This window comes from Apteryx rowi, unplaced genomic scaffold, assembly GCF_003343035.1.
Source record: "Apteryx rowi isolate R43461 unplaced genomic scaffold, aptRow1 scaffold_991, whole genome shotgun sequence".
In the NCBI taxonomy this organism is placed as follows: Eukaryota; Metazoa; Chordata; class Aves; order Apterygiformes; family Apterygidae; genus Apteryx; species Apteryx rowi.
The window spans coordinates 95188-106443 of record NW_020451306.1 but is presented as its reverse complement, the minus strand read 5'-3'; the positions used below and the strand labels follow the sequence as shown (position 1 = coordinate 106443).

Sequence of the window (11256 nt, the reverse complement as noted above, 5' to 3'; positions counted from 1 at the left end):
TCCTGCCCCGACCCTGCATCCTGCCCCAGCCACCCTGCTCCGGGGACCCTGCACGGACCCTGCACCTTGCTCGAGGGACCCCGCTCCCCGCCCCGGGGACCCCGCACAGACCCCCCATCCTGCCCAGGGACCCCACACCCAGGGAGCCTGCATCGACCTCCACCACCACCACCATGCCCCGACCCCCCCCACCCTGCCCCGGGACCCCGCACCGACCCTGCAGCCTGCCCCGGGGACCCTGCACCAACCTTGCACTCTGCCCCAGGGACTCTGCCCCGACCCTGCATCCTGCCCAGGGACCCCGCACCCTGCCCCCAGGACCTTGCCCCGACCCTGCAGCCTGCCCTGACCCCGCACCCTGCCCCAGGGACCCTGCACCCTGCCCAGGGACCCCGCACCCAGGGAGCCTGCATCGACTCTGCACCCTGCCCCGACCTTGCATCCTGCCCAGGGACCCTGCACCCTGCCCCAGGGACCCTGCATTGACCCTGCACCCAGTCCCAGCGACCCTGCTCCAGGGACCCCGCACCCTGCCCCTGGGACCCTGCACGGACCCCGCACCTTGTCCCAGGTCATGGTCCCTGCACAGACTCTGCATGCCCCCACCCAGGACCCTGCACCCCTACCCCAGAGACTCTGCACCCTGCAATGACCTTGCATGTCTCTGCAGGGACCCCGGGGGGGGGGGGAGCATGCATTGATCCTGCATCAACCTCCATTGACCCCCCCATGCATTGACCCCCATGCATGACCCTGCRTGAGCCCTCTGCTCCCCACACGGACCCTCACCCCAGAGACCCTGCATGGACCCTGCATCTCCCACATGGACCTTGCATCTCCGTACCATAGACCCTGCACAGCCGCTGCACCCCCAAACCATGGACCCTGCAAGCATCCTGCACCCCCTCCCCAGACCACTGCAACCCCCCCATTTCCCTTCCCCCTGGATCTTGCACCCTGCGTCCTGCATGGGAGAGATGGGGTATGAGGGGGAGCTCGCTGGTGCTGAGGGAGAGCTAAGGGGCTGGAGGTGAGCAGACCTGACCCCTGGGATCTATGCAGGGGTATTAGACACTCATTTGGTGGGCTAGAAAACACCCTGAAGTTGCTTTTTTCCCTAAGGTCACCTGCAGCCCTTTATTAGCTTGAAGGAGTCCCTTCTGGCATTGCCTCCCCGTCCCAAGTGAATTCGGGGATCTGGAGCACAGAAGCTGGTCTCCACCACTGGAAATTGCTGTCGTACACGCTGGCGATTTCCTGATTTCCTAACAGCRTGGCCGAAGATCAGCCCTTCGTGCGGCGGTGTGACCCCCAAACCCATTTGCTGCACCCCACTGCCGCAGTCCGGGTGATTTGCCTTGAAAGGGTGTGTTTTGTCGAAGGAGCTGGGTAGTTTTTAGGGCACACGGAGGGACCAGCAGGACAGCGCCCAGCGAGCTCTCCCCGGGCTGGGCCGGGCCGAGGGACGGGTGCTCTGGCTTTGCTGAGTCGCAGGGCTGCCCCGTCCGTCCTTGCCCAGCGTACGCTGTCCTTGCCAATATACGCCGAGCAGTGCGTTTTCCACCAACCTTGTTAATTAAATTGCAACCCAATGTCCACTTGCTTCTAGGGCCATTTCACGYGGGTCAGAGGTTCTCTTTTTTTATCAACGATTGCAGAAGGAAAGAGCGGAGGATTTTCTCACCTCCTCATGAATATCGCATGCGAGCGGTGAATAATGCATGTCGTCTCCGAGCGAGACGGGCTTCTCAAGTGCACCCTGCTAAGATATCCGCCGCGTCCCCAGAGCGGTTCGRTGGCTTTTGGTCTCCCCGATAGACCTGAAGCAGCTCCCGTCCTGGCGAGCTGTGCCGAATTTCGGCTCTTCCTCCCTCCGTCCTCCCCAGTAAGGACGATCCGTCGGCGCCTTCTTGGCCTCTTCTCCCRCAGGGTTATGTGCGTGGCTGGCGTCGATCCCTCTCGCTGCTGGTTTCTGAGCCGCCGGGGTCCATTTCTGCCTCACGGGCAGAGTTATGTTTGTGAGGGTCTCTTTCTTCTGTTTTCCCGGTCTTTTTTGGGTCTGCATGCACACTTAAAATACCCCCCCCCGACACACACACACACACACACACACACACACGTATTTTTGGCATGTGTATCTGTTCGCACAAGCGTTCCCAGCATTGCAGGGCATTGCAAACAGCTGGGCTAGTGACACATGGGAGATCTTTATTTACTAGTTTTGTCTCTCGTTCTGGCAGCCGGCTGACAGTCCTAGGGGTGAAGAGGGTTGCAGAGCAAGTCTATGCAATCAGCCGCACGTGATCCCTTCTGCGTTTTTAGAGATTCGGACAACAGAGCTGCTCGTTAATTGGCTGCTAAACTAGGTCTGAACCTCCAGCTTCCTCAGCCTGCTTTCCTCACTTGCRATTTGGGAAAGAAACAGAGAAAGTGAGCAGTTTCAAGGAGCGGGGGAAAGTTGCGCTCTGCTAAAACAAGCAGTGGTTTTAATGCTCAAAGCATCTCAGCGCTTGGTTGCAGGGAGCCGGAGCTGAGCGGGGAGGACGGGCTGGYCCCGGCGCCGTCTTTCCCGACGCTGGTGAGCGCGTGGTCCTCGGTCCAAGGCAGGAAATTGAAAATGTGCTGAGGATGAGGCGAAGCAAACTGGCAGCCTGGTGCTGCTGTGCCAGACCTGGCGGGAAGTTGCCTCCGTGTCCAAAGTTGCCAGGGATCAGGATTAATTTAACAGAGGAAATCCAGATTAACAACCTTCTCTCGTGAAAAATCATCAGGGTCCTTAAAAGAGCAAACCCCTGGTACTTCGCAGTGTCAAAATCCTTGTTCCTAGTTTAAGATACACCATGGTAACTGGGCAGTTTTGTGCAGAAAAAGCTCACATAAAATGGACTTTCCCGGAAGAGCCGTTTTTATGCTCTATTTTATCAGTCCCGGAATGCTAATGTCTCCAGGTGTTTTTACCAAATGCACGTATCGGAGCTGCCTGTGGTGCGTGCTGGATGTTAGTGCAGGATGGGGACCACCAGAGCTGGCCTGGGACTGGATCCGGCATCCAGGGGGCCGAGCGTCAGGCTGGTTTTGGGCACTGAAACTCCTCCTGCTCTGTGGCACTGAAAAAGGTACCCCAAAATACMATTTATCTCCCCATAAATGTTATCACAGAACAAATCCTACTCCTGCCTTTTCCTGTGGAACCGGTGTCCAAAGCGAGATAGAGCCATGAGTTCCCAAAGCAGCCGCTGCAGCATCCTTCGGGAAGGGAGGACTCAGCCAGGCCCAGGGTCTCACTTAGCAGAGGACGCGTTAAGTAGCTTGACATTGATTTTCTCCATCAGTTATTTCCTTCCTTTGGCAGCTCTGTTTTCTTTGCCTCAGCAGCAATGGGAGGGGTCTGTTTTCTTTCTTTTTCCCTTAGATATTTCCTTTTTCTCTGCTAGGTTTTGCGGAACGATACTGCTCTGTGCTCAGAACAAAGGTATTTTACGCCAGCGGAAATGCTCTTTTCAGGCAACATGCAGAACATCTTAGCTTTCAGCAAAATTAACTCCATATTCCCAGGTGAATTTGCCTGGCCAAAAAGAAAAGCAGCAGTCTCCGCCGACTGCCGTGAAACCTGACAGCRTCTGGGAATATCGGGCGTTGCAGGAAGGCGGGTTGCGCACAGCCATTGCAATCATCGGCTGCGGGGAGAATAACGCCACATTTACAAAATCTGGGGGAACACACTGCGAGGCTAACGAGCCGTTCGAGGGATCTGAAGCGGCAAATGCTTTATCGTGTTGCAGCGCTCGTTACCGGTGAGATCTGGATTTTTGGCTCTGAACGTGCAAAGAGCGAGGGGGCTTCCCGACACTCTCTTTGGGGGCCAGATCAAGTGGTAGGAATAAACATAGCTGCTGGGAAGGCAGCAGAGGCCAAGGCCAGTTCATGCCGTACATCCCTCCTCTGCCCCTTCCGACCTCTGTCAGAGATAGGCATGGTCACGGGAGGGTGATAAACTGATATATTGGCTCACAACCTAAGGCTGAGTTTGTCGGTGGAGAACTGGTTGTCGCAAAGGCCAGGAGAAAGCGATGACGTGGCTGGAAATGCAGGGACCTCGCTGGACAAGAGCGTCGTCAGAAGATGCTGGAAATGGAGGAACATCGGGATTTAGTGACGTTTGCACGTGAGGGGCAAGAGAGAGGGTTTCCAAGGACGATGCTGGTGTCAAGTAGATGCTCGTGATCAGCAACCCATGGGATGCGATGGGGAGCCAAGGTCGGCACATGCTGATGGAGGAGAGCGAGACAGGGCAGCGTCAGGGAACACGTTCACTGTGACATTGCAGAGGAGATGGGTGCGAAGGCAGGTGTGTGTAGGGTGGGGAGATCGCTGGCCGGCATTTACTACTGCGGTCCCTAGGCAATGCCTGATTGAATTAATTGCTGCCTCATTTCCCATCGGAGGGAACGTCCTCCTTGCCCTGCCTGGGCCACATGCAACCAGTAGCTGCTTGTCTCAGCAGAGCGGTTGTTTGCAGAGTTTGTCCCACTGCAGCCTTGGCATGTTGGAGTCGGGATGTCTGAGAAACATCCCAGACTCTCCTGCACCTCCAGCTGTCCAGCTCCGTATACTGGCATTTCCCTACAGGAACAGCAAATGCAATTCTTTAATGAGCTGCAATGCTTCCCAGCGCTCACCGCTCCTTTCTTTTCTCCAGGATAGATATTCAAGCGCCTCTCATTTTTTCCCAGAAGTTACTGAGTATGAGCTTTGCTCAGGGAAATTCCAGGGTTTTGCTTCAACCAGACAGGTGAGGCTGGGACCTGGGTCTGCCCTGATGTGAGGAGGAGAAGCGAGCTCCCTCCTCCCAGCAGGCCCCCGCACCGAACTCATGCTTTGCCCCGCAGGTACCRAAGGCATGTCCCAAACATCACGTTTTCCTTTGGAGACACCTCCAGGAACACCACCGTGAAATACCTCCAGGATTTCCGGAGCACTGCCACGGAGAGGAGCCACCAGCTCCCTACCCTCTCCTCCAGCCGTCCGGCGCCGGCGTGCCGAGCGCAGGGCTGGCACCAGCGCCCGTGCACCCTTCTGCATTCCCAATCCAGCCTGGGCACCAGCCRCGTGGAGGAGCTGAGGACCTTCTACCAGGTGAGGATACAGGGGTAATGCCCACCACGGTGCAGTGACAGGAGTGGCAGAGAGAGCCGTGGGCACTGCAGAGGAGGCCAAAACCCATGCACAGACGTGGGGATTGCACCCGGGCAACTTAATTCGGGGGCTGGCACAAGCCGGAGGGGCAGGGGCACAAAATGGGCATCTTGGATGCAACGGGTGCTGTCTKCAGAGCAGCCAAACCGCCGGATTAATGAGGTGAGCACGGATGCTGCTTATTAACTYGCCTGCTAGCGCGGCAGCCCACACGTCTGAGGGAGGACAGCTTAGGAACACGATTGCTATTGTAGTTTCTGCACCATTGGAGGATGCGTTTTACTGCTGTGCGCCTGCAAGGGTGACGAAACCCCTGTGAAATCCTGGTGCAAGTAAGATTTCAAACACTGAAAGGCAGGTGGGCGAGAGGCAAAGCAGATTTATCCACTGCTGGCTGCACCGGTGGTTTCGTGGTTTAACTTTGAGCTGGCAGATGTGTCCCGGCTCCTGGCTGCGAACCCTGAACACTTGCTTTTTCACTGCTTTTAGCTGTCCCAGCAGCACCGGGAGTTTTACCGGGACAAGACCGGGACACTTCACGTCGTTCCCTACTTTGCGTTGCCCACAAAAGAAAAGGAAAGATGCCCTCATCCACTTGACCTGTGAGTGCCAAACGCAAATCTCCCTGCTGTCCCTCCGGCCAGGTGCTGGGACGCAGCAGCACCCAATGCCCAGAACTTGGGTTATTTGGAGAAAACCAGCGGATAGTGCCAACCCTATACCTGATTCTCCCTCTATCCTTCACCAAAACCTCAGAAAACAAGGGGAGAGCAAACCAAATTAATGTGAAAGGAAATAATAGGTGGGTGGAGTGCCAGGTTTGCTGGCTTTTTTATAAGTCCCAGGTTTCTTGAAAAGCAAGCGTCCTCCTGGCTCTGGGTGACGGATAACCTCGGGGACTGAGTACCAACACATTTAAATGGGAATTTACCCTTCCTTGCTGTGACTGCCCTTTCTCCACACTTTCGCCTGCCAGATTAACTTCCCRCGTATTTCTGACCAGTTTTAGAGTCTCCCACCTTGGCAGCCTCAGGCCACTGCGCATGGGTCCCCCAGAGTTCAAGGAAAAGTCGGAAATCAATACTCTGCCCATTATTAATGTRTTTCCTTTAAATCCTGGGTGTTTGTTTATTCCAAAGTCCCCACACATTTGCAATACTGGAGCAGCACCCTGGGCCTTTCCCACCACCGGCAGCGCCTGCTTGATGCCAGCGTCCTGCCACTCTGGGCAAGTGGGTCTGGGAAATGAGGATCGGGAGTGGGTTTTCTGTCATGCAGAAGCTGTCAGGCAGGAGGAGGAGTGGGCCCGGGAGGTATTTCTGCACTAGGAGGAAGAACAGGAGGAGAACTGACTCATCACAAATAGGGCATGAAAAACATGTGACGGAGCGAAGCTCCTGGGGCTTCCTTATTCCTTCTGGTCCCGTCTCCCTGGCTGGCAGCATGGAGGCTCCAAAGGGTGGAGTACTGATCCCGGGGGGAAGCTGTCAGACGTTGTTCCTCATCCACCTCCTGGCATAACTCCCCCTTCTCATGGGTGGGTTTCATTTGATATATCCCATGATGTGCTATTGCATGGCTTAACTGCCGATGTACTTCACAGCTTCCAWATTAATAACTGCATTGGGGTCACCGCGGCCTTACAGATGTCTTCCCTAAACAGCTCCAACTCACATACGTCCCACCAAATTGTCTTTTATCACCCAAAGCTAAATCCTTCCATTGCCCCAGCTGAGTGTGCCCAGCCCAAATTAACACACACCCCCCCCAGCAGAGCTGCAAACCAGGACAGACGAGGGCTACTGCTATTTTAGAAACAAAGCATCCGGCTTTGCTTCTCTTCTGCCAGTGTTTGCTGCTGCTCTGGAAGTCCTGGAATACAGCWTATATATGCACTTAAGCACTGCAGGGCTCCGTGCACGTAGCCTGGGGTGTGTACACGGGACGTTGCAGCACGGTGCAGAGTGCATCAGTGCAAGGGGCTGCGACGGCATGGTGGGAGGTGAGTGGAAGAGCTCTGTAACCCCCCCAAATCTGCATGCACTGGTGTGCTCGGGACATTGGTTTGCTGCCAGGCATCCCAGCGTGCCCAGGCCAGGACCTGCCCAGAGTTGCTCCAGAGCTGAGCTGAGCTTCTGCTTAGACGTAGCAGAAACGTCATCTTTGCTAAGACCTCCTTGCTAAGAGGCGGCAGCAGGTGASATCCTCCAGCGCTGCGCTCAGCGCCGCTGTGCACAGACTGAGCAATCCCGAAACTCCTCGCTGCGGGAGTCACCGGGGGGGAGCTTCTCCTTCTGGAAATGCCAGAGCAGAAGTTGCAGGAGAAGCTGGCTCATCTGAAAGGCCACAGAGTGTCTTGTTGGCCCATGAGYGCCGAAGGTGAGCAAAAGAAAACACAGTGCCGCTGAAGTGTGGATTAAACGGTTGGATATTTCTCTCCGGTGCTGCAAGCACGGCAGGTACCTTGGCAACGGAGAGAAATTGTTATTTTCAGCAGGAGTAAAAGGAAAGAGAACTTGGTAGGGATGTGAAGGAGCTCAGTCTGCAGTCCAAATTCGGGGAACGGCATTAAACTCGCCTGGAGAGCCTCCACCTGGCCCCATTGAACATGCTTATTGATCGTCTTTAACTGCACAGTCGTGATCGCAAAACACGGAGCAGTTACGGATGGCTGCACTGAAACCTGGAAGAGGAAGAGTGACCATCGYGGCGGCATTTTCCTCCCAGCCTCGTGAGTTGTAGCTGCCATGCAAAACTCCTGCCAGCGCTGATCTCTGAGCGAAAGGCTGGCCTCTTGGGGAGATTACGCTGGGCCTGAAGTAGGCTAAAAATGTGTCTACGGTGCTCTCTGCCCAGGTTTGGGCACTGAGCTGTAATCGCTGGAAGGCAGCCGGACTCAGCTGCCAGCAGAAATACGTGGGTGCCCTCTAGTGCTACATTCATGTAGCTCAACGGAGGGAAAAATGAAGTGTTCATAGGTTTAAAAAACAGAAATAACCCTTCACTCACCTTCAGACGGCCAGTGTATCCCTGAGAGCAGAACTTCAGGCTGCTGGACCACGCTCATCGGACTGCGTGACTCTTGCTCTGGGAGCAGAGCAAGGCACAGGACCGCGKGCTGCCTTGTCCATGAGCAACGTGGCTTTCCCACTGCCTGGTTTGCTGCTAGGTTTYCCCCTTCTCCTTTCTGGGTGGTAGTGTTGTGTCTGGCCTGCTCTGACACCCCTGTGCAACATGACACATATGGACAAATACTCTCTTTCCCTCTTCTTTGTGCCTCCCTAACAAATATTTATCRGGAATGGGGTCTTGTAGGGTTGGTCAGGTCACGGCTGCAGTCAGGTCACAGTCATGGAATAACAGCAGTCGAAGGGACCTCTGGATCTGACCCCTGTTCAAAGCAAGGCTAGTGCAGAGCAGGGTGCTGTGGTCAAGGTTTGAATATCCCCRGCAATGGAGATTCATGCACCTCTCCTGGCCCCTGTTCCAGGATTTGACCATCTTTATGGTGAAAAAAGTTTTCTTATATCCAAACAGATCTTCCTGTGTTGTAACRTGTGCCCATTGCCTCTCRTCCTATCACCATGCACCTCTGAGCAGAGTCTGTCACCATCTTCTTTTTATCCTCCCACCTCTGACATCTCTACATCCTCTGGATCCTATCTGCCCTACTACCTGTTTTTAGGTAGTGGGCAACAGTAGTAAAATCCCCCTTTGCCTTCTCTTCTCAAGGCTGAACAAACCCAGCTCTCTCCTCGAACATCATGTGCTCCAGCCTGTCTCGGTGGTCTCTGCTGGACTTGCTTCAATAAGTCCATGTCTTTCTTGCACTGGGGAGCCCCAAACGGGACACAGCACTGCAGATGTGGTCTCACAAGTGCTGGATAGAGGGGATGGATCTCTCCGTTTCCGCCTCCTGATGCAGCTCAGGAGAGAATTGGCCTTCGTTGATGCAAGATTAGAAGTCATGGCGGTGATGTGAACGCAGCAGTGAGGTCAGCCGCAGTCAACCCTTCTTTCCTGGAGGTCCGTGAATCTATGAAATGACATGGCGTTGAGCTCAGAGAAGTGTTATAGGAACCAGGCAACTGAGCTGCAGCACCTTCATGGCCATGTGGCCTGTCGCCATTTAGGAAAGGTCRCCACATGAATCATCGATGCTTAAATGTGTAGATAATTGATTAGTATAGAGCCTGGCGGGTCAATAAACAACTGTCTGGTCAGCCTCTGTGCTGTATGCTGCTCCCGTCTAGCCTGTCTAACGCTTTCTCCTTAACCCTTGGCTGACTATCCTAAATCAAGGTGCAGCAGGCAGGAATGGGGGAGGCTGTCCTTCACCCTGACTGCAAGGGGGTGGAAATGTGTAGGAAGAGGAGAGCTGAGTATGAAGTCATAGGGAAGGAATAAAACAGAGGCTCTGCCAGGGCCCTGAGCGCAGCCCTCTTCCAGGATTATCGTTGGATGCGTTCAGGAGTTGAGCTGGCTGCATCCAAGGTCAGCTCCTTCGCTGATAAGAGCTGCTGTGAAGAAAGCTGGAAGGGAGGGTCTGGCCCTCCTTGCCCTTGGGAACTGCTTTTGAGCCGAGGCTTTATGGATGGCCCTTGCTTTTGCTGCGTCCCAGCTGTGCAGCACCTGCGTCTGTGCCTGATGTCCTACCTCTGCAGCTCCGACGCTGACCCAGACCCRCCGGCTCAGCTCCCTGGCTCAACTTGCAAATAATTTGTATGCTCCATCTGGCCCTTCAAGCACATGTGCAACTTCCACTCCCCCCCCTCTCCACAGTCGTCCCTCATGCAAACGTGTGATTGAACCGATCGGGGTGATGCCAACATGGAAAGCTGCTCACACACTAACGTTTGCGGGATGTGGGTCATGGACATTTACCAACAGGGAGCTGGACATTTACAAACATTTTGCCTGCTGCATCAGCTGTGAATGTACACGGATAAAATCCCTAGGTACAGCTTGCTTCCACAGTTCCTAATGCCACCTCCCACTCCTTTTTTTTTTCTTCTGGTTATCATTAAATGATAATTGCGCCTGTGCAATCCGTGCAGGCGATGTGCACGCACATGCAGTGCTCAGCAGTGACGTGGAGCACCCAGAGCCGGTGGGGTGGGAGCACGGAAATTGGGAGTCCCGCAGTTGAATCCGTTCAGTGCAAGACCTGACTGAACAAGTCCTGCTGGGAGGACAAAGTCACGAGCTCGCCTGCTCTGTGGCTGATGCCCAATGCTTTTGCAGCTCGGTTAGAGGGACGTGGCGCGGGCGTCTCCGCTCAGTGCGTTCCTGCCCAAGCACATGGCTGAGCACCTGTGTTTCGGTGCTTGCCATTTGGCACCGGTCTCAACACTCTGTCTGAAGCTCTGTAACCATATTTTGTTGCTCTGTTCCTCCCCAGCCCACCGCTGAGCGGGAAGACCCGGTGGCATTTATTCCGGGTGTCACCAGAGAACCTGCGGACGTACCAGACCTTCCCCTCAGGAAAGAGGGTCACCTCCCAGGAGAGAGAAGTCCGAGACAGCTTTTTTGAATGCAGAGCATAAGTGACAGCATCTGCACTGCCTAGCACGACTTTGGAGGAAACTGGTTTCCCAAACGAGGCAGCCACAGCAGGAAAATAAAGCACAGGGAGCTGACTGCTGTTTCAGGCTTTGCATGCAAGGGGGACCTGCTGCAGGGAGGCAAGGAAATGCTTTCTCAGGGGCTTGCAGGGAGGGCAGCACCTCCACGGAGGTGAGCGTGACACCTGGACTAGGAGGACTGTTATAAACTAGCCTAACAAATATGAAACTTTGGGGAAAAAACACAAGAGTTTTGTAAATGAAAATCCTACCGTCCGTATTGCCTGGATTTCTTGGAAAGGGTTAAGGAGTAGGTGGAGAAGGGAGATCTGGTGGATTGGATTCCAAAAGGCTTTGATGAGGTCTCATCAAACACTGTTAAAGAAGTAGCCGTGGGGCAGCAGGGGAGGTGCTTGCATGGGTGAATAACTGAGGGGATTAAAAAGAGCGGAACAAATTCTGGGGATAAGTTATCAGTTTTCACGGTGGAGGAAGG

The 11256-nt window shown here is 54.7% G+C and overlaps 1 protein-coding gene across 1 annotated transcript; it reads left to right on the top strand.

Moving 5' to 3' along the window:
• Positions 1 to 4070: 4070 nt before the first annotated feature.
• On the top strand, positions 4071 to 10742 carry CUNH2orf70 (chromosome unknown C2orf70 homolog). Its single transcript, XM_026055362.1, has 4 exons — positions 4071 to 4165; positions 4890 to 5136; positions 5686 to 5798; positions 10598 to 10742. The coding sequence occupies exons 1-4, from the start codon at positions 4071 to 4073 to the stop codon at positions 10740 to 10742; spliced, it is 600 nt and encodes a 199-aa protein (XP_025911147.1).
• Positions 10743 to 11256: the final 514 nt, after the last annotated feature.